We start from the raw sequence: 23,777 nt of genomic DNA, 5'->3' as shown, positions 1-23,777 counted from the left end.
TTTTCTCTCTGTTGTTATCAGGTCACATGTCCTTTTTGTTTACAGAGTTAAAGAAGAGAATGGGTTAAATACTTTGCTAATTTAAGCATACAAGTCTTTAGAATCCCTAGATGTACCAATGTAATATTTCTATCAAGGCCCTCTCTGTCTGGTTCACCAGAGTCCACATCCTAGTTGTTGAACTGAAAACAGATTCTAGATTATATATTTTTCTTCATCACATTATTCATCCAATGTCAGATCTATTAAAGGTAGGAGAATTTAAATAGTTATATTTCTGTTATTGCTTAATAGAACCCGTGAGTTTAATACACAGGTATGTTTTATTAGTTATGCTCCCCCTTTGTCTTTTATCTCAGTATTTTGATAAAGTAACAAGTTTCCAGAAAGAACTTAAGTCTCAAAAACAGAAATTGCCCACAAATCCTGTCACATAGTTTCCTAATAAGGAACTTCTGATTTTGGTAACAAAAGAAATAAATTCTATAACTACCAGGAGGAAAAGATCATTATTTAAATACATAGGTGGAATTATGGTTCTAAATCATCATTTTATCTTTCTGTACCTGTGGTTTACATGACAAACTCATGGTTGTCCTGTAGTAACTGTATCAACTGAGAATTAAAAGCTACTAATTCGACTGTGTCCTTTACAGCTTCGTAGTATGAGGAGGGAGGGAGATTGATCAGTTGGTTGATTTAAAAGGCTGGAATGAAAAGAAACTGATTTTTTTTTTTAAAGCAGTGGTTGAATAAATTTTCTTTTTCAGAATGTGATAACTTCCTGGATGTTGGATTGGGCAGAGAGTGTGCCTCAAAACAAGGTGTCCTTAAAAGAGAATCTGGGAGTGATTCTGACCTCTTCCACTCACCCAGTGAAGAAGTGGACAGCATTATCTTCTCCAAGGTACTGTTGGACTCAGTGTGTGACTCCTGCTAGTAAGATGTGACTCCTACTAGCCTTACAGGGCTTCTCTTCAGGTCTTAGAGAAGTGTAAATGCCCCCTTTCAGAGAATGAAGCTCCAGGTTGCCAGGCCTTAGAAAGAGGCCTTGGCCACTTTATTTTCTGTAGAATCATGGCTGGTTACGTACAGGTTTTGAAGCTCACATTGAAGCCTAAAGAAATGGAAGTTCCTTTATTGTGAATTAAATCAGATGACAGTGAATACTTCTCAGGGGGCAGGAAGGAACCACAGCTCAGACTGTATGACGTCATGTGTATAAACTAACCACAGAGCCTTCTGATTAATGTGTTTAGGCCTGAAGCTCGCTGTTGAGCTTGGTGATGTCACCTGTCCTCATGGAGCCTGCTTAATTGGAAGTTTCTAGAGCTCTGCTCAGGAATCCAAGCTTTCTCACTAGTGAAAAGCCAAGCCCATCCACATGAATCACCTCGTGTTTTCATATAATTTGAAGCTCTGAGAGAGTGTGTGTGTGTGTGTGTGTTGGTGGCGGGGGGCGGGGGGGTTGTTGCATTCTTTTGCTTATGTTTGTATCTGGTTGCAGCAGGGTTGGTTTTGTCTCCTAAGAAGAATAGAGGCCTTTCCCACAGCAGGATCAGCAAATGGTACTCAGTTATATGCCACAAGTGCTTGTCTTTATAATAGAGAGTGGTTGAGGGGGCAGAAACATGGCAGCTGTGCAGACGCCTTTGTGAGGGTTCACGATGACTTTGGAGAAGTGATGAGAGCAGTTGGGGTTAGTGGCTGCTTAGGTTCTCCAAGGCAGCGTGATGATGCTGGGTTTAAAAGTTACACTAGAAGAAGGCTTACCGTTCTGGGACTCTGGTCTGGAATGTATTTAAGCCTCTGTGCATTTACTTTCACTTTCCCTTCATTTTTGCTCAGTGGCTCTCGTATGCCTGCTTGGCCTCCCCTCGCCCTTTTCCTCGTTCCTTTTCCTTGTGGTCATTGTCTTCCAGAGGGCCTTGGAAAGACTCATGGCATTGTTACTCATAGAAGGGATTCTGTAAAGTGAAAAGTCCACACAACTGGGAGGATCTGTCCTTCTCCGAAGTTATTTAGGGAGAGGGACACCAATATGATCTTTTTTTTTTTTTTTTTAACCAACAGAATTTAGGTAATTTCCACTGTGATTCTGAGGTTTTCATTGTAAGGACTCCTAAAGTGTCCACCTCCCCCCAAGGGGGAATACCATTCCGAAGGTGCATGTCTTTAAAAATGTATTGCTTTTATCCGAGATAAATAAATTAGATAATATCTCTAAGTTCCAGCTTTAAAACAGTCATCAGTAATCACTGAAGCTGGGTCATGGATACATGAGGATTTGTTAAACATTTATATATGTGTGAAAATTTTCTTAGTAAGAAATTTTTAACAAATTGCAACGTCTCCATTAAGAAATAATTGCTTGAACCTCCTAGGTGCGTGACAGCTTGCCCTGGGCGTTACCATCTCTGCAGAATGATAGTTATTTCTGGTTACTAAATTGAATGATTTTCCTAGCTAAGGAGAATTAGAATTTACTACATTTTACCTAATTATTCGAACTGCCAAAAGCACTTAGGAGATTGTTCATACAAGTGGCCAGTGCTAGATTTGGCAGTTTTTTCAGGATGACTGGACAGATACAATTGTTAAAGGTTGAAGCATATCCCTGAATAAACTTTGACCAACATTTCGTACTGGGGTGTCTCAGGAAGTCGAGAAATGGCGGATGCACTTTCACCTCTTCATGCTGACAGAAGAATGTCTGATGGCCTGGGGTGAGATTTGGAGGGTCCTTCCTCGTAGTGTCTCCGCTCTACCACTGTTGTTAGTGACAGAGAGGTTTTGCAATAATGTTTTCTCTAGCATTCATAAAACCCAGGGTTTACATGTGAAGGGAAAAGGAGACAGACAGACTCATGTGTACAAGATGCTTACTTTATACTAGGCACTGAACAGAATTTTTAAAGTATGTGATCACATTTCATGGTCCCAGCAACCCTGCAAGGTGGGTGGTTTTATCTTCATTATACTACTGAGGAAATAGAGGCTCTGATTGGTAAAGAGGTTTACTCAAAATTACTCAGCTGGTAAGTAACAAAATTGAGATTTGTACGTAGCCCTAACTCTGAAATCTGTTCATTTTCTGTTATTTTGCTCTCAACCTCCAGACACCTGCTTTAATAACCAGTGCTTTATATAGAAGCATGGCAGTGGCAGACAGGCCATCAGCTACTTCCTTAAAAGCCTTCCTCTGTGGTCATCCACACAACATGTACTGTGAAACATCAGACTGTCCCAGAGTTTCTTCTCAGGCTCCAGCCCTCCCACTCTCTCTTCTCTAAAAAATAATCTGTAGGCAAGGCATTGCAACATCCTTTTCTGCGAACCATGAGTGGTGCATTAGGTCACTTCCTGCAGCCACTTGTGTGACTCTGGCCTTAACAGAGGTCTCTTTAACATTAGCCTGCGATGTTTGTCAGAACTTTCCACTTAATCTTATGTTTCCACTCAGTATGCCTGCCTCCTGGCAAGTATGACTCTTTGGTGAGTGTTGTGAGCTTCATGTTTATTCTTATGGATATTTGCTCGTTTCTAAGTTCTTTTTTTCCATAGATCAACAGCATAAAATTTAAATTTTGTTTTTAACGTGAGAAGAAATCCTAGGATGCTTTCTGGCACTAGCTAAGAAAGAAAAGTGTGATCATAAGATACACCATCTGGGCCACTCTGTTATCCAAAAGGATAATTGAAAGCCACAGAAAATACTGATAGTTGCTGCCTCTTTTCCCAGAGATAAAGTAAAGCCCTTACACCTTGTTTTTTCCTCCAAGTTATAAGACATATCCACAATTGATTAAGAAAATCAAAGTAACTCCCCTAAGATGCTAACCCTTAAAGGAAAATCCTTTATTTTATATTGCTGTAGTTTGCTCGCAAGTACCTAAACACCAAGCCAGAAATTTACCTTTTATTTTAAACTTTTAGAGATAAAAGTAAATATGTTTACAGAATCCAGATTAGAAAAACTATAATCACTTATGAATAAGTATTGAAATTATTGTAATTTCAGAACTGTGAAGCAGGGCTGATGCTTGCTGTCAGATACTTAAATAAAGTATTTTACATAAATGGATTAAGTGATTGGCATACATTAGGATTTTAAAATATGAGCTTTTATTTTCAAGGCACATGGCAGAGTGTCCTGTGTATAATATAATAGATAATAATTTATAAGTATTTGACGAGTAAGTGAATGAAAATTAAAGGGCTAGTATTTTGGCAATATTAAGCATGATTCCTTCAGGTGTAGTAATAAGATATAAACTGCATAGCTATTTCTATATTTCTGTGTATATAAGTGTATATAATGTTTACACCTCTCTATATACATATCTATATCTTACCTATATGGTGTAACACTGGTTAAGAAAGCCAGTCAGGCATTTTTTCCCCCAACATTTTATTTTAAAAATTCTGAAACAGAAAAGTTAGAAGAATTGTGCAGTGAACATCCACCACCTAAATTCTGCAATTAACTTTTTATTATATTTGCTTTGTTACATAGTTATGCATCTGTCTCTCATTCTTCCACCTACCAGTTCATCTAATTTCTTTGATGCACTTCAAAATAACTTACAGATATCAATACACTTCACCCCTAAATACTTAGAATTCAGTATTTGTTTATAGGGTGGTTGTTTTTTGTTTTTTTATAAAATTTACATACAATGAAGTATGCAGTCTCAAGAGTACCATTCAATGACTTCCCTCCCAACTTTATTGAGTTATAATCGACAAATAAAAATCATATATATTTGAGGTGTATGACATGTTGTTTATATATATATATATAAATAAACACACATATGTATGATACTTACATATTACATACATACATTTGAAGTGATTACCACAATCAGGCTAACTAACATATCTGTCACCTCATGTAGTTACTTTTTATGTGTCTGGAGAAAACACTTGAGATTTACTTTCTTGGCAGATTTCAAGGATACAGTACCTTATTATTAACTATAGTGACCATAGTGTATATTAGGTCTCCAGAACTTACTCATCTCATAACTGAAAGTATGTTCCCTTTGACTAACGTCTTCCCATTTTCCCCACCCCTCCAGCCCCTGGTAACCACCATTATACTCCCTGTTGCTATGAGTTTGACATTTTTAGATTTCACATTTAAGTGAGATCGTGCAGTATTTGTCTTTCTGTGTCTGACTTATTTCACTTAGCATGATGCCCTCAAGATGCATCCATGTTATCGCAAGTGGCAGGATTTCCTTCTTTTTCAAGGCTGAATAATTCTATATCCATTCATCTGTCGTTGGATACTTAGGATATTTCCATATGTTGGCTACTGTCAATAATGTTGCTTTGAACATGGGAGTGCACATATCTCTTCAAGACAGTGACTTTATTTCCTTTGGATATATACCCAGATGTGGGATTGCTGGATCATATATGGCAGTTAGTCCTGCCTTTAATTTTTTGAGGAACCTCCATACTGTTTTCCATAACAGCTCTACCTCAGTGACCTTTGATTAATGCATTCACCCATCTTTGTAACCTAAATGCCCGTAAGGATATGGGCACTTTGGAAAGTTTTCTCATGCCCCTTCCCAGTCTGTCTCCTCTCTAACCCACTAGAGGCAGCAACTGTTCTGATTTTTTTCTACCACAAGTTAATTTTTCCTATTTCAGAACTTCATATAAATGAAATATAAATATTATCATTCCTCTTAGATGAATACCCAGGAGTGGAATTTCTGCATCATATCGTAAGTGTAGGTTTAGTTTTATGAGAAATTGCCAGACCCTTTTCCAAAGTGGTTGTACCATTTTTTATTCTCAACAGCAAGAATGAGAATTATAGTGGCACCACGCCCTTAGCAACATGTATAATTGTTTTGTTTTGCTTTGACTAGCATTTCTGGTGTGCATGTAGTGGTAGCTCACTGTGTTTCTGATTTGCTTTTCCTTGACACCTAATGATTATGTTAAACACATTTTCATGTGTTTATTGGCCACTTGTGTGTATCTTCCTTTATGGAATGTCTGTTCATCTCTTTTGCCCATTAAAAAAATTAGATCGTTTGTCTTTTTGTTGTTGAGAAGTAGAAATTCTATATATGTATCCTGGATACCAGTCCTTTGTTAGATTTACATTTTGAAAATATTTTCTTCCACTCTATGGCTACCTGTTCACTTTGATAATGCTGTCTTGATGAACTGAATTTTTAAATTTTTGATGAAGTGTAACTTATCACATTTTTATAGTATTGCTACCTGTGTCCTATCTTGTTATTGATTTGTCTGCCCCCAGCTGCAGTAACAGCTCTGTAGTTTTTAGCAATAGGATTGAATCCTAGCTGTACCTAGAATCACCTGGAGAGCTTGAAGAAGAAGAAGAAGAAGGGAAAAAAACAAAGACAAAGAAAAAAAGTCTGGCCCTTACTCCAGATCAGTTAAATTAGAAACTTGAGTTTATTATATAACCTCACTGAGCTTCAGTTTTCTCATCTATAAAATGGGAATAAGAATAGCTACTAAAGCAAATAGTTGTGAGGATTAAAAGAAATCATACATCGAAATCACTTAGTATAGAGCCCCACACATGGTGAGTATCCAGTAAATAATTATTATTCAAATTTATGTAATAGTTATACTGCACATATATTTAAGTAATAGATTCTCTCAAGCTTTATATAAAAATCATCATTTGTTTTGGACTTTTACATTAACTTTTATTTATGTAATTATTTTGTAATTTCATTCTCTCTAGTTTATTCGGCCTTAAATTAAGCAAAACCCAAGTATCCTTGGGTCACTCTGTTGGACTCAGCCCCTGCCCCTGAAAGCCAGAACGGTCTGTTTATAAGGCTAGTGTTGGAAAGACCAGCCACTCTCATACCTTTGTAGTGCTCAGAGGGCATTCTCTCTGAGGCCTATTGGGTTTTTCTAGCCTGTTAACCATTTGCAGATTTTCAAAATTTTATAAACCCCAAGGAGAGAGAAGCTGATGGTAGAGATGATAGTTTTTTGTGTGTGTTCCCGTCCTCCTATATGCAGGAGGGAACCAATTATGAAAACTCAAGAGAGGAACGATTTGTGTGTCAGTCTCAGGTAGACTTGGTCTTAGTTTCCCTAGTATGCTTGCCTTCTCGCATACATACGTGACTCCCAATCACCCCTTCTCTCCTGTTTCCACCTTTTAACATCTCTTCTACTTCTCTGCCCTAACCCAGTCTTAATACTCATCACAATTGTTTTGGCCGTTTGTTTATAAGAATGAAAAAATATATATACATATATTTCATTCTTATATAAATGCGTAAGTATTCATATAAATATATATTTATATTATATATATGTATATTACATATATATATATATATATATATATATATATATATATATATATATATATATATATATAGGACTTGGGATATTATTCCTGATTGTCTGGAGGAATGGCAGCATGGGATCAGTTTAACTAGTGCCTCTGATTTACATGGATTCAAATCTAAGTTTTAAAAAATGTGTTAGTTTAATTGATCCCATGGCACCATTCCTCCAGACAATCAGGAATAATTTCCTAAGTCTTGAAAGTCGTCTAATTAGCAGACATTTTAAGAGAAAAGACCTCTCTGAAGAAAGACTGACAACTCAAAAACTCTTAAGAGGATCTTCAACTATTAGGCATGGAACATTCTGTCTGTGTCAGAAGCCATAATTTTTTTCCATTTCTAATAAATATAAATGAAAAAACAGCATCCCCCAAAATCTGGTACTTTTTTGAGGAGGGAGGAAAATGGTGGAAGTAGTAGTTCTCACATCTGTTATTTGGCAGACATCTCTAGAAACTTTAGCACTAACAAATTCAGGGACTGGAAAGGGAACATTGCAAAAACAGTTCAAAAGTTTTAAAAACCTGCTTTCCTTCTTTCCTCTGTTATCCATGATTTAAATGGACAATACTTTTCAACAGACCTTATATTAATTTCTAACCTTTAGATCTAAAGATCATCACGTGACACATACCTAGCTGTAGAAAGGCTACGACCATACTCTGGGTTTGATTTCTCATTACACCACTGACTACTTTCTAGTCTGCAAAGGTAGTGTAAAGATGTGATGAAGTTGGGAAATTCTTTTGAGAATGCTAAGAAAAACTTGGAAAAAAGTAGTTTAGAGCCTTCTTTAGATTCAGTCTAAAGTTAAAACCATTTGCCTCAGTACTTAATAAATGAGCTCAGTCCTAATTTCTGAATTTGTCCTATTTTTCCCTTTTCAGATAATAACTGCTAGCTCACAAAAATACTTGAGTGTAAGAATATTATACTGTGTGAACCTGATTCTTAAATCAGGATCAGGAATGCAAAACTAAAGAAATCACGTGTTACTATGAAAAAACTCCCAGGTCTTTTATCTTGTGTTTTTTGTTTTTTAAAAACTCAAGAGTTAAAAGCACACACCAAGAAATGCCATAGCACACACAAGGAACAAGGCTATGTTGAGGCTGTATGCTAGGCAGATTTCTCCTTTTTACAGAGAAACCTATTCTACCATCTGCAAGTCATTTTCACACTGGGAAGAGCTAACTTGTACGAAGAATGTGTGATAAATGGAAACTTCAGCTCAAAAGCTTTCATATCTCTTGAAGCCTTGCTTGTGTGTTTTAAAACAGGCTCATCACACATTTTGCTTTTTTGATGCCCATTCTGCTTGTCCCTTGGTATTGTTTTGAGAATTAGACGTTTAGGCAGCTTTAGTTTCCCAGGACCGCTGTAACCAATTACCACAAATTTGGTGGCTTGAAACAATATAAATTTATTCTTTCATAGTTTTGGAGGCAGGAGGTCCTAAAAGCAATGTATCAGAGGGGCTGCTGTCTCTTCTTATAAGGACACTACTACTTTTGGATTCAGGAACTACCCTAGTGTAGTATGACCTCATCTTAACGAATAACATTTGCAAAGACTCAACCAAATAAGGTCACATTCCGAAAAGGATGTGAACTTGAGGAGGACACTATTCAACACAGTACAGTGAAAAAGCTAAGACATCCTAAAAGTGTCTTCTAAAGTTGGTATTCATGACCATTTATAGTCTCCCTTTCTGTGGAGAGTGGCCCCAGGAATAGAAACTTTAGGATGCCCAGGTCAATGCTCAGTAACTTAAAAGGAGTCATCGATAATTTTATTTTAAAACAAGACCTGCCCTGTTTTAGAATCTGCTTGGTAAAGCATATAGTTTTATTTTACAGTGTGGCCCAGTGAAGGGAACACTGAGGACTTTTCTGATATTGTCTTTGAGATCTTATCCTTACAGGGTGGGTTTTTTTGTTTGTTTGTTTTTTAAGGTGATCTTATCCTTACAGGGTTGGTTTTCTTTTTTTTAAGATAACAGAACAGGGCAGTTTAAAAGTTGAAATCAAGCTCCATTCAAATCTTGCTTCTCTTGTACTTGGAGGGGTGGGGGAGCCCATGAGACAGTCTGGGCCTCAGATTTCTGACTGTCCAGTGGTCCCCTCGCATCTTTCCCTCACTCATCGTTTAAAGAGCAATTAACGTAGGAAACGGGATTCTACAGGGTGGAAAAAAAAGCTCATATGAGCTGGTGAGATCCAGCCCCAGCAGTATAAAGAATGCTTTCAGAAGGTACAGTGCTTCTGAAGTGTTATGTTAAGCCTTTAAAGTGGCACTCCCATTAGTATGGGAGTTGTTTTCTGTTTCAAAGCTAACAGGACTCATTAGTTTCCATAATTTTTAAAATCTTTCTTGAAGAGCTGTAAGTTTCTTTACTCCTAATTAAAACTGAGTAGACTGACTGATTAGGGAAATACTGTGAAGGGGAAAAAAAAAAAATCACAGAATATCTTTCTCTATTCCTTGCTCCCTATCCCATAAGAATGCAAAATAAGGATATTAAGACAGTACAGTGCCAACATCTGTAACTCAGAATGTGAGCGTGTATCTTTTTAGACACTTTACTTATCTTTTGGATACATTTATTTTTTGAATGCCATGATGCTTACCTTTCCCTCACCCATCAAATTATGTGTTCTGGTGTCTTTCAGCACGTGGAGAATGTCAGGCCACTGGGATCAAAATGGCACAATTCCTGTTAGGCTCTAGAAGTTGGCCAGGGAAAGAGCATCATCACTTTATCAAAGGCTGCATTGCCAGGACTGATTATTTTATGTACAGTTTGGCTCGATAAAACTCAGCCAGTACTCAGTTAAAGGAAAAAAGGGGATAGATTTCTTGCATTTAGGTGTTTGTGGCCAGAATTTGGGCATTTGTGGCAGACTTTAGGTGGGATAATAAGCTATTCTGCATTTTTCAAAATGCTACTGAAAACAATTAGACTTGCTTTTGGAATGTAAACTTCAGTATATCACTGTTGTAGCCAAGCACACTACCTTGTTTTTAGTTAAGGCTTGTAAAAAAAAACAAAACAAAGAAAACCTAAACTTTATATGGTATGAATTTAGAGTTTTCATAAGCAGAAACCTCAGAGACATAGTTTCCCTTCATTTCAGTTGATGGTATTGACTGAAAAAAACTGACTTGAATTAGATCTGTTCCTCTGTAAGAAAGGGAAAATGATGTACTTCCCATCTGGCACCTCTAGTAAAAGGGTAAAAAGAGCATAGACCTCAACCCTACCTTTACTGGAGGCTGTTTGAATCCATCTGTGATCATGCTTTAAGAAAGAAATCTGTTTGAAGCCAACTGTGATCTTGCCTGTCCTACCCACTGTAAAGGCATTGGCTCGCTGGGGAATAACAGAGAGCTGTCTGCTTGGTCCTGCCATTTCCAACCATACGTGCTTTCTCTCCATTACAGCCTGAGGAAGAACAGTTGGCCTGTGATATCACTGGATCCAGTTCCTCCACCGATGACACAGCGTCCTTGGATCGACATTCTTCTCATGGCAGTGATGTGTCCCTCCCCCAGATTTCAAATTTGAACAGGTCCAGAGACCAGCAATGTCTTGATGGTTTCTACAACCATGGGGTGGGAGCTGAGGGTCGAGAGAGTGAGAGTGAGCCTGCTGGCTCAGGTGAGATGGAAGAGGAGGAGATGGACAGCATCACTGAAGTGCCTGCGAACTGCTCTGTCCTGAGGAGCTCTATGCGCTCTCTGTCCCCTTTCCGGAGGCACAGCTGGGGTCCTGGGAAGAACGCAGCCAGTGACGCAGAAATGAACCACCGGAGGTGAGATGGCAGGCTGTTTGTCTAGTCTCTCAGTGTCTGCTTGCTTTTGATTTGGTGGTATTATTAGTAAAAGATTTTAGGAGACACCATGGTATAGAAGAAAGAATATAGGCTTTGGAATCAGGAAAATCTGTGTTTAAACTCTAGCTCTATAACTTTCTATGTGGATAACCTTGGCAAGTTACTTGACCCTTCTGAGCTTTAACTTTCTCATCTGTAAAACACCTGCCTTTCTAAATATTTGTAATAATAAAGATTACAAGTGAAATATGTCAGTCACGTGGGTGTTTAATAAATGGTAGCATTTGTTCAGGCCAGATTTGTTCATGAAATTCAGAGATTAGAAAATTGGGGGGGGGGGAATAGTTTCATGTCAGTTTTGAATTAAGAAATAAACATGAATTCTTAAAGTCTCAACGCATCTAAGTCTTCACGGTGCTTCATAGAAATTGCCATCTGTTTCTAGTGCAGAGAGTTTTGATGAAGTCTAAATTACCAGTGTTTAATCCTTAAGAGATCATAATAATCATTCAATTGTTACTGTTTTTCCATGTATCACTCAGTCTTGGGGCTCTCTTGTAAGTGCCACCCAGTCTCATACCTTCAGTTTGGAAGCAGGCTCTAAGAAAAGTTGGATTGGCTTCTGACCATTGGCTGCCTAGATGAATTTAAGCAGATGGCTTTAAGTGTAAAGAACAAGTGCCATGATGCCTACTGTATGTGCAAAGGTGTGCCTGCTCCAAAGCTACTTTCTTAATGAGGACAAGCAGCCAAGGGAGGAGGCTGACAGTGTAAAACAATTGATAGAACGGTTCACCAGCAGCAATTATTGGTTTGTTTGCTTTTTAAAAATTCCTTGCACTCCTAATATTTTGGCTCATAGCTGTAAGTACATGTAATCTGACCAAATTCACTTGCTCATTTATTCTTTTATTCGGCCACCATATATTAAGCACCGCCTGCACGTCAGGCATTTCTACGTTCTGGAGACCCAGAGGTGAACAAAGTCCCTGCCTTCATCATATCTTACACCTTCCTGACTTGCTACCCTTTTCAGATTCTTTTAATAACACATTGTCTCGTGTAATGTTGCAACCTCTTCATGAGTCAGGTGGGATTAACCCCATTTTTGCAGATGAGACTCTGCAGGTAGTTTATATCATTTACCCAAGGTCAGTGGGATCCAGGTTTCCAGTTTCCTGGTCAGGCGCTCTTTCTAGAACTCCGTATTATTCTGGGGTGGAGTTCAGAATGCTAAGCTTAAAAATAAGCTGTTGCTTTATCTGATGGGCAGTTTTTATATATATTTGAAATCCTAAATTATGTAAAAAGCAGTTCCTAAAAGCTTTCCTTCCCAGCTTTATTCAAGCTGTACTTTTTTTTTTTTTTTTAAGCCTTCACACCACAAGAAAAAATAAGGTTGGGGGAATGATCCCTACAGCCAGAATTACCTTCCTGAAGCAAGAGAAGCTTCTTGACAGGATATACTTGTCTTAGATGACGGCAACATTGAGAAATGAGGATTTATTTTATATATAATCTGTTTTCCTTTATAAACCACTATGGATCCCTTTGCCATGACTTTGATTTCCAAGCTAGATGTGACTTCATGGGTCATGTAGCTCCAATGAGGAAATTGAAGCTCAGATTAAATGATTTTGCCCAAGATTACATGATTTTAGGACTGAGCTAAGATTAGAACCATATCACCTAAATTGTTTATATTTTCAACCTATGTGATACCATGGAACCTCCTGTTTGAGTTTATCATTAAGGATTGCTTAGCACCACTGTGCCAGTACCTCTGGAGATAATGGAATGAGAGTTAGGGTTCACTTTAATTAGTTTGACAAATTCTTATAGTGTTATCTACATATAGTGTAACCTGAATTGTAGAGTCTTAAGAAAACCCTTTTAAAAGTTTGAATGGCCTTTTTTAAAAATCCTTTTACTTTTATAATTTAATAAACCTCATTCTTGGTCACCTGATTAACTCCTTGGAGCAAGGAGAGAGCAAAGTAGCCCTTCTCAGAAATTATCAGGCCTTTTTGGTCATGATGTTTTCCTGATTCCACATTCTTTCATTCCCTTACTCCCTGAACTATTTCTCTTTGGCCATTGTGTCTCTTCCCAGTGTGATGTCTGTATGTTTCATGCATTTGTATCCACTTTATTTCAACTCGACACTGACCTCTTCCACCATTCATTTTCAGTTCAATGCGAGTTCTTGGGGATGTTGTCAGGAGACCTCCCATTCATAGGAGAAGGTACAGAGTTCACTAACTTGATGTCACTAACTTGATGGACTAACTGTTTGCCTTTGAGCTTATACTAACAAGCATCTCATTCTGCTTCATCTATGATTAAACAGTCTATTTTTAAGTAATGTCATGTCTGCTTCAGACAAATAAAATACAGGTACTTATTAATTGCTAATGTCCATTCCATATGAAATGGTTTCTCGAATTTGAAGTTTTCTCCTATTCTACTTTTATTTTTTGAAAAACAATTTAAAACATACTTTTTCCATCTTGTGCTTTTTGGTGTTCAGATCATTTTGATAATAGGGTCTCCCCAACTTTATCCAGGAGAATTCAAAGAAGTGTCTGTTGTGCCTATGTAATGGACCCTGGGGAGTACTTTTTCTTTCTTTCCAAAAAAAGGGAAAGAACCAGAAACATGAGTGTGCTCATGTACAGGCCCTAAAATATTTTCAACATGTTCTTTAATAATGTGATGAAAGCCTGTCTTCCTAGGCCACCTGGCGCTCTCCATTCCACTGCTGATGTGGTCATTCCTTAAAGCAAGTAAGAGGCATCAGCTGATTTCTCAGGGGCCCTCTCAGTCTTTCAATTCCTTAATTATTTTTTGTCACATAAAATTTTGAAGCTAAAAATTATAGTGATTTATAAGCTGAAAAGTCATTTCTAGCCAGAAAGTGCTGATTTGCTTTAAATTGTTCAAATGCTGAGTTTTGTTTTATATTTACCGTACAGAAGTCATTTGTGACTTTTTCTTCCCTTGTTTGGAAAAAAATTTAGAAGTCTAAAAACGATGGTTTGATTACTGTTAGTGTCTCATATTAGGAGATACTTGTAAAAAGGTATTTTTAACTATTAGCTGAAGCTGTTTGTTGGGAAGCAGGCAAATAACAGTCTTTCTTTCCCACTTCATCTTTTTCAAGTGGGTGTTTCCTTTAATTCCAGATTTTAGGCACAGAGTTGAACTCAAATACAAATGTTCTCATGAATCTTAGATAATCATGAACCTGGCTAAGTTTTTCTCCAGGGGAACAAGTTGTTAAATGCCTTTTTCAGTAGAAGTATCTAAAACCTTTAGAGATATATTTGTCTGACTTTCTTTTAAACTCTCCAGTATGGACTTATTAAAATCATGCACTGGATGACACTGGAAGATGACAGGTTGCTGGATACAGTCCAGGTTAGCATGTAGATACGGCCATCACAGCAGGTCCAGTGACGGTTTCATCCCTAGTCATATTTCTGTAGGAAGAACATGGGTTATAATTTTAAATTTTGTATTAAGCCTTAGCTTCTAAAATTGAAACATTCCAACAAGTATTAAAAGGTGGGGGGAGCGGGATACTTGTTTTTGTTCTTGTTTTTTAAATCTGGAACTACTAAATCTCAAAGCTAAAGAACCATGAATTGTTACCTCCCCCCAGTTGAGGAATTGAGGAAATTATGATGCTCTCAAAAATACTCTTAGTTGTGAAAGGAATTTTCTGCTACTGTAGGACCATCTGCAGCTTCCTTCCTGAATCCTTAGAAAAGCTTTTCGGACATGGTTTCTGTCTCCCTGTTGTTCTTCATTCTCTTCATCCTAAATTTCATCCCAGTCTCTCACATCATTGTCATTTTCTGAGAGTAAAGGGAAGTTTAAATCTATAGGAAGAAAGACAATATTTTATTTTTCATGAATGATAAATCGGCAAAATATATTCAGTTACTGATTTTTTCTCCATTCTGTTTTTAATAAATTGGCTATTTAGGCATAATATACCTTTTATTAACAGTTTAGAGATATAAAATTAATTTTCAAAGAATGGGCTTCTGAATCTCACGTGTGTCTGCAAACTATATCAAGTCTTGCTTCCCTCACACAAGTAAATTATAAGTCAGTCTGGTCTTGCTTAGCAGACTAGTAGAGACATGTCTCAGGTGTGTATTTCCACTATCTGCTTTTGCATTTGTGAGCTTTGTACTATTAATTTAATCTGATTTAAAATGTTTTACCATTTAAATTATTTTTAATGATATTATTTTAAAGATTTACTTTTAGAGGATCCATAGAGGTAGCTCATATTTATTCTCCCACCATTTTCCTTGTCTTTTTTCGTCTGTCAAAAACCTCCCACTTGTCAACAAAACAGAGTTATCAGCTGTATTCAAGACAAGGTGGGTTTTTTTTGGTGTCTGTAGGTCTTCCCATTTGAAGCTTCAGGAAGCTGATTGGTTTTACTGTTATCCCCCTTCTTAAAACCAAAGCATGTCACTGAGGACCTTAAGGCCAAGGTAGTAGCAGTGTTATTTTTTAAATGATAGCTTTTGTTAATCAGAAATCCTCTCCTATGGATGCAGCTCCTTTCACAGAGTATCTCATATTTTGAATTGGTTATTTTTTGGCTGGTTATGTTTACTTAGCATTTCCAACCCCAGATTTTCTGTTCTTGCTGCTTGAGAATAAATATCAGTGCTGAGATAGTCAAGGAAATAGATGATCAAGTGGATTTTTTAAAATCTTGTGGGAAAGTGGATACAAACCTAAAATTAAGAGACACATTGCTCACTCAGTACTATAAAATCCCTTTTCTTTTTTAAGGAAAGAAATCCCTTCATTATCATTAAAATACAAGGAAACAGGATCATTGTTATATGCTTTATCTTTAGCTTACAAGCCTAGTGAATAGGGTTTGAAGGTGAATCTAAGTGTTGATTGGATATCATTATGAAAGATATATGAACTGTCTGGCTTAGATGGATCCTTAATGGAAACATGAAAAAAACTGATGACTCAGTGAGCCTACCCTAGTGCAGTTTGTCATCGTTCCTTTTAGTTAAGGATTGGAGATACTGTGGTGAGGGAGTTGTAGGAGTGGTGGGATCTATAGAGGGATTGTCCCCAGTGGTGGAGGTTGGAACAAAGAAGAAGCCACATGTAGGGTGGATTCTCTGTTCAGTGTTCTCTAGAAGGAATTCTTGGTTTTCCAAGATTGGACTTGTTATCCTGTAAAGAATTCACGTAGTCATTTCCAACACATTATGGAGATAGACATCAGTAGAACAATTTTAAGTTTCCATGTTTTTTGTTCCAGGCATTTTCTAAGTTCTAAATCAATGTTACATTCCTAATTTTTTGATAATCAGATAAATCCGTTTGTCTCTAACCATGCCCTTTCTTTTTAAACCCAATAATCCCATCCCTGTTTCCTCTTCTTCCATTTCTGTTTCTTCCTTTGATGTCATCCCCAGTATGAGCTGGTGTCCTTCTGGTGTGCAATACTCTGCTGCTCTGAGTGCCGACTTTAATTACAGAAGGTATGGTATTGTTGTGTGTCCAGCCACCAAAGGGGGAATCATAAAATACGGCACTTGAGCTTTTGGCTTGGAGCTGGCTTCTGTGTGGCTAGAATGCATATGGCAGCCTGCTTTGGCTGTGAGCGCAGTGTTCTGCTGCCTCTGCTGTGGGCACCACTGATCCAGTTGAAGGGGTACAGCCTAGGAGTTAGATGGTATATACCCTGATGCATCCTTTTTGGCTCAAGTGGCTATAGATTTGGTGTTTTCTGCACAGACTTGTCTCCGTGGTATGATAAATCACTTTTCTGTTTGTTTTGATCTGTCCTAATTCCCAGATCCTAGGAATTCCTACATCCTGAGGAAAAAAATAACAGAAATAAGGCAGCTAATAAGAGGCACTCATCTTTTTACACTTCCAAATCCACCAATCTCTTTATTTTTTTTAACATCTTTATTGGAATACAATTGCTTTGCAATGTTGTGTTAGTTGTTGCTGTATAACAAAGTGACAAAAGACCACCAACCAATCTGTTTAGATTCCAAGCTCACAGATTCCTCATCACTGCATATTCTTCTCTCAACTAAGCAGCCAGATTTAATTACTAAAACATTTTCAGGTTTAACTTTTGTGGTAAGCATAGATCTGCCTTTCCCAGGCTTTACAAATAATTCATAATAGAAAACTAAATTTCTTCACTTAGTCTGTCTTCTTATCCCTGCTATTGAAAATGAGTTTTACAGAGACATTTATGTGTAGTTAGTCATGATTTCTATTGTCATATTGAAATAAGAAAAACAAAGTCCATTGTTTAATTTACTCACTCAAGAAAATAGAGGCGTACGGTTTCAGTTCATAGTAAGTAATTCATGGGGAAAAAGAGCGAATAGAAACCCTTCTAGACTGGCATACATAAATTTTTTGTAGCAATTAACTTTGAGCAGAGATAACTAAATAGCTTCAGTATACCTTCAAATACAATTCCAGATGCTTGTAACTGAGGACATGGTCCGCTACAGCTGTATTCTGAGATCCAGTTGTAACCGGATGTGAATTATTCTGACTAGCAACCCCAAGGATGATAGATGGCCAACCTCTCTCTATAGCCTCCTGCTTACGAAAAAAATGCTTTTCATTCCGCAAACCACATAGTCTATTCCAGGGATCCCATTTTAGATACCAAAACTTAAGTTTGCTTTTTTCCCCTTTGTCAGTATTAAGCAAGCGGGGGGGGGCGGGGATTAAACCTCTTTTAGGTGCAGTAGCTTTTCAGCTTTTGCCCTTTAAGATGTCACATGTGCCTGTCTGCAGCTAACAATTCTCAGGAAACCTGTCAAAGCAGTTGTTGTCCGGGCAGGTGTGCACAGATATTAATGCTCCTACGTAATGTGGGATTTCTGGGGGTGGATGCATACCTGTGAAGTTATAAAGGTCAACTAGACTATAGTTGAATGTAAAGTTATAAAGGTCCACTTGATGGATGCAAGGGCAAGTCTAGGTCTCCCTCTTTGCCTTCTGGAAGTTACTTATGCTCATATTCTCTCTGTGCCATTTCATTCTTTGGCATTTGCAGAGTTCAGATTCTGGCAAAGATTGATCACATCAGATCAAGGGAAAAAAACACACATGAATAAAAGATCAGTAAGCTGATGTGGCCTGTCCATATGGTATATTGAAAAATATCTGAGAAAATGACCTTAAGTGGTTCAGCATTTGAATAAGTTGAATGAGGTTTTAAAAAAAAAATCTTAAGTGCAGTGTGTTTCTCAGCATACCAGGATATTTGTGGAGAATGGTAGGTGGCGCTCATGGCCATGCCCTTGCAGATGGTTTTGCTGGGTGACATAGAAATAGTTATGAGCAAGGGAGATACAGCTAAAGGGATTTTGTATCCTCCTTCCTTTCTGAAACTCAGAAATAGAATGAATTAACTCTTGGTTCTGTGTTCAGTTTCAGTCTAGAAGGCTTGACAGGAGGAGCTGGTATTGGAAACAAGCCATCCTCATCTCTGGAAGTAAACTCTTCGAACACCAAAGAGCTCAGACACCCTTTTAGTGGCGAGGAAAGGGGTGATTCGTTGGTGTCACTTTCAGAAGAGGATCTGGAATCAGGCCAGAGAGAACATAGGATGTTTGATCAGCAGGTAAGGCTGAAATGGGTATATGTTGCTAATTTGGAAAAAATTAATTTTATTTCCCTAATAGGTCCTCATATTAGGAACAAAGAAGGCAAGATTTATGTTAATATAACGCTAGGGGCTATGATTACTTACCCACTATATAATATTCTCAGTGTAGCACACAGCAGTTTTTTAGCACTTAATACTAATTAGAGAATGCCATTAATCTGCATAGATTTAAATATTCCAGCAAAGCAAACATGTTGAAATTAGGAGAGTATCCAGGATATTAAATTGAGTTTTTCTTCTTGTCTGAGGACTTCTTTTACCACGCCAGTAGTAAAATGAGTCTTGAAGTGTATTACTTACCATTGTTAAATTTCCCAATTCTCAAAAACATATCCTAAGTTTCTCCTTCCTGGGGAAGAAAAATTCTTTGTCTCATCGCATTGTCTAGGCAACAACTAAGTATTCTCTCTGCTTCCTATCACTGCCAAGCTACTTGAGACAGCATCTGCACTCCCTGCCTTCTCTTTCTCCCCACCTAATGTCCACCACTATCACGCTCTTGAAATTCCTGTCTTGAAGGGCCCTGGGCTTGCTTTTCCACCAGACCAAGTGACTTTTTCTTAGTTCTCATCTTCTCTTTATCACTTACCATCAGGGAGTTTTTGAGTTGAGAATTTGAATCGTATGCTTTTCTAGCATCCTACCCCACTGAGTCCTTTTTCCTCCTCTTCGGCCGAGGAGACTTTGGATTAACTTCTGGGAGGATTCCGGGATACACAGTCAAATGAAACATGTCTAATTAAACAAACAAAAAAGTTAAACACCTGTCTCTGAATAGGTGACTGGCATTTTAGATAGAAATGTAAGGAAACATTTCAAATTGAACAAACAAAAACCTTAACCAGTTCTTTGAATCAGTGACTAAGGTTTTGTGTAGAAATTTAATTTTTTATTACATCCTGCTACATAGCAATGATATGGCCAAATATAAATTTGTCACTAGAGGATTACCTTGGTAATGAACGTATCGCTTATGCTCATGTGAAGGCCTAAGAGAATTTAGGCCTAAGGAAAATGCAATTGAAGGCCTAAAGGAATTTTACCTCCTTTTGGCCCCCACCCGTGGCTGCTTGGCCTGATACCTTATAGAAAAAGTTAAGAAAAATAACAAGAATACAGAGAATATATTCATTGAAGTAAATGGTTTAGATTTATTTAGCCTAATGGTAACAGGAAGAGGGAGGAAAAAAATAGGAAACTGTAATTTGGTGACTACCGAGAGCATCTCTGACAAGTGGAAAGGCTGACAAGTGAAAAAGTTGCATTTTACCTGTATAGAATCCTTTGGAAGTCATTTGTAGGACCACATAAAATACCAAAAATTGTGTGCTTGTGAACAGAATCATAGACTTAGAGCCAGTACATCCCTTCCTATTCCGCTCAAGCTTTGGTGTGTGAGAACTTCAAGCCCATTTAAGTGACTTGCCTAAGCCTCGTAACTGGCTATTAGCTGAACAGTATCAAACTCAGAATTCCAGACTGTTAGTCTCACTGTTTTTTTCCATGTCTTTGAAGTAGATGACTTTTAATGAGGAAATGAGAACACTTTAATTTTCTTCATATTGTTTATGTAATAACCTTTCCTGAACTGACATTCCTAGGAATTTTATCTGTGACCCTGTTTTATAGTAAGTGATGTCTTTCTAATGGCCTTTCTGATTGAGTCTGCCTAGCTGAAGTTGTTGACAGTGTGGCACCTTGTGTGCTTAGTCTCCCAGGGGTTCTGCCCACCCATAGTTTTCCATCTTGTGTGTAACCTCAGAGTGGATATTTGGGCTGCTGGTATCACTGATGTGCACAAGTTGCCTGCAGCCAACTTCCTGTTGAAGATCTCTGCCTTTCACTGATGTCATTTTTCAGACCTCACAGTTGTATTCAAAACATAGCAGCTGTTTGCCTCAGACTCCATGGTTACCCATGGAACAAACTCTAAATAATCAGAAGTCTTTGGCGCAATTGAGTTCACCCTGGTGACGGATTTTCATTGCTTCCCTTTCGACATGCACAGATTTCAGCCTACTATGAAGGGAAGAGATTTATGGTAATTAAAGTTAGTTGCCAATTAGAATGGCCTCTCTCAAAGCAAAAGGAGAGGGATCCCATCATCACTGGAAGCATACTAATAAACACTAGTTGACTGTCATGGGTTTTGTTGCAGGAACTTCTGCAGTGGGTTGGATTACATGGCCTTGAAGTGGCTGTGAATTTACTGAGGGAGTTCAGTTGTCAAATTCCAGTCACCCTCATGTTCATGTAGAAGCAGTGTAATCTTAGAAGAGGAAGTGAAAATGATTTAGGCTTCTGTCCAGATGCACAGGCAACTTTGCTTGTGATCTTAAAATACGTTCTATTTGTATCTCTGTTTCCAACTCTTTAAAATAAGAATATTACTGGTATCCTACTATATCTGTAAGTGATATTTAGATTTTCAAAGAGCAAGAACTATATGTAGTTTTGGTATTTCCAGTGAAATTATTTTTATCTGATTATGCATTCAGTAGATGTTTTATTAAGCACTTACGAAGTTTGAAACGTCATTAGGTATTATGAGGGTTATGAGACAACTGTAAAGGATGGATACTCTAACTGTCCCCATTTTGCCGATAAGAACACTAAGGCTCAGAAAAGCTAGGTAGCTTCTCCGAAGTTGAGCAGCTGTTTTGTGGCGGGGGAGACTTCTGACTACAAAGCCTGTGCTCTTATTCCTCTTGTGTACTGCCTTATTTCCCTAGGCTGAGTCAGAATGTAAAATTTGGTGCTTATCTAGAAATATGAGGGCAGGTACTCAGAACCTGTTTACTTTTTTTCCTTCACAGACATGTCACAGATCTAAACAACAGGGATTTAATTACTGTACATCAGCCATTTCTTCTCCATTGACAAAATCCATCTCATTAATGACAATCAGCCATCCTGGGTTGGACAGTGAGTATACTACCTTTTTAAATTAAATATATTATATTTTAAACATTTTTCCTCTTTCTCTTTTTTTTTTTTCCCCACTTTAAGACCCTATGCCATTACCTTACAGCATTTGCCTGCCTGTTCCTCTGAATGAATGGCTCATCATTTACAAAAAAGGTGATACAGAGTTCAGTTTGGGGATCTTCCTCCTTTTACTACATAAAAATCTCCTTTACACATTAAATTCATTGTATTCTTAGGCCTAAACCTGACAAACATTTTTTAAAACTTTCTATTTTGAGATAATTTCTGGTTAAAAATAACTGTTTTTTATTTATAAATAAAAATATTTTAACTATTTATAACTATTTTCTAGTTAAAAATAACTGTTTTTTAAAATAGTTGCAAAAACAGTACAAAGACATAATCACATATTCTTGACCTGGAGCCTCCAAATGTTATCTTAACACTTGTTTTATCCATCTTGCTCCCTGTCTTTATCTCTGTCCTTAAGGATTTTTCTGAAACATCCGAAAGTAAGTTATACATATAATGCTCTTATGTCTCAAAGATATTTTCTTATATTACCACAGTACAATTATCCACATTTTATCCAGTACTAGTTTCCTGAGCTCTTTAAAAATGTCAAACTCTTGAAGGACAGAGAGAGACTGAGATACATTTTTAGTCAGTTAAGTAAATGCCAAAAGGATTACAGCCAAAAATGATTACTGGAGCTGTATGCAGATTCAGGATCCATGACTATAAAAGTTAGTAGAGACGTCGGGCATCCACAGGCACAGAGCGTTTGCAAATTAAAGATGCTCGAAAACATATTTGAATTGGATCCAGATGTTTGCCACAGAAAGGTTTCTTCGGGAAACCCCACTTTTTTTGTTTTATTTTAAAAATAGATTTCTTTTTCATGAGTAGTTGCAGTGTGGGATCTTGATATAAAGATTTAAATTCTCATCAAAGAGAGTATGGTACATTACATTCTTTGCTGAAAGATCATGTATTCAGGAGGCTGAAGCAAAGGGTATAACCCCTCCTGGTATTTCTGGTGTTTCTTCAGCGTCCCCTGATATATAACTCATCTTAAAAGAGTTGAGGACAGGAGTAGCTGCCCTGTATTAATGGGATGTTCTGTCTCCATTCTTGACTTACTAGAGGCCTCATTTTCTTAATTTCCACGGTGGAGTTAAGGCATAATGGATAATTCTGTTAACTTCGTCCTCATTTTCATATGATTAGTACTTAAAATACCAGTCTGGCCTGTTGGACTAAAGGTGCCTAATAATGACTTATTCCCCAAGATAACAGGTACAGCCTCACAGAACTTGACTGAAATAGCAGTTCCTGTTTTTGTTTGGATCTTAGTTTGGTTTGGTTTGGTTTGGTCTTGATTTGGCTTTGGGTTAGTGGTTTTGCTGGTATAGAATGAAAATTATTATAACAAAATAGTTTATAGTGGCTTTGAACCCAGAAAACTAGAACTTGATAACCAAAGACAGCCCGTGAGGCGTTTCAGCTCTGCACCCCCTCCTCCCGTGGCCTGGTGAAGGGCCTGCTCCTGCAGCAACAGCTGCCCAGTACCAACAGAATGTGGCCCGGAGAGAGAGCTTTTTCCATTGTTCTGTGACACACTCTCTTGCCTCATACATGAAACACTTCATTATTTTTCCTCCAAAAAACAAGATGGTTTTTGACTGTGCTTTCAGTTGCTAACCAGCACTCTAAATGATGCGGGTCACCCCCAGGAAACACTGTCCTCTAGCGCCAGGAACTCTGGCACATCTCGTTGCTGGGGACTTGTGGCTCAGCTCACTGAGGGGTACTGAGATCAGTAGCTGACTGCTGTCATGAGTAGAGCTTGGAGCAAGAGTCCAACCCTTTCATCAAAGTAGAGTACCCTCATTCTGATTTGTCATGCACATTTCGTGCAGATTGGAATGATTA

The 23,777-nt window shown here is 37.7% G+C and overlaps 1 protein-coding gene across 1 annotated transcript in view; it reads left to right on the top strand.

Moving 5' to 3' along the window:
• AKAP13 (A-kinase anchoring protein 13) overlaps positions 1–23,777 on the top strand; it is a 332,091-nt gene that overhangs the window by 248,766 nt on the left and 59,548 nt on the right. The window contains 6 exon segments of the mRNA XM_032623794.1: positions 771–907; positions 10,818–11,188; positions 13,402–13,455; positions 16,681–16,746; positions 18,677–18,869; positions 21,731–21,839. Of these exon segments, the coding sequence (XP_032479685.1) occupies positions 771–907; positions 10,818–11,188; positions 13,402–13,455; positions 16,681–16,746; positions 18,677–18,869; positions 21,731–21,839 (930 nt within the window).

This window comes from Phocoena sinus, chromosome 2 (genome assembly GCF_008692025.1).
Source record: "Phocoena sinus isolate mPhoSin1 chromosome 2, mPhoSin1.pri, whole genome shotgun sequence".
Classification (NCBI taxonomy): domain Eukaryota; kingdom Metazoa; phylum Chordata; class Mammalia; order Artiodactyla; family Phocoenidae; genus Phocoena; species Phocoena sinus.
Note: the sequence above shows the minus strand (reverse complement) of the source record. Positions and strands in the feature narration are given on the sequence as shown.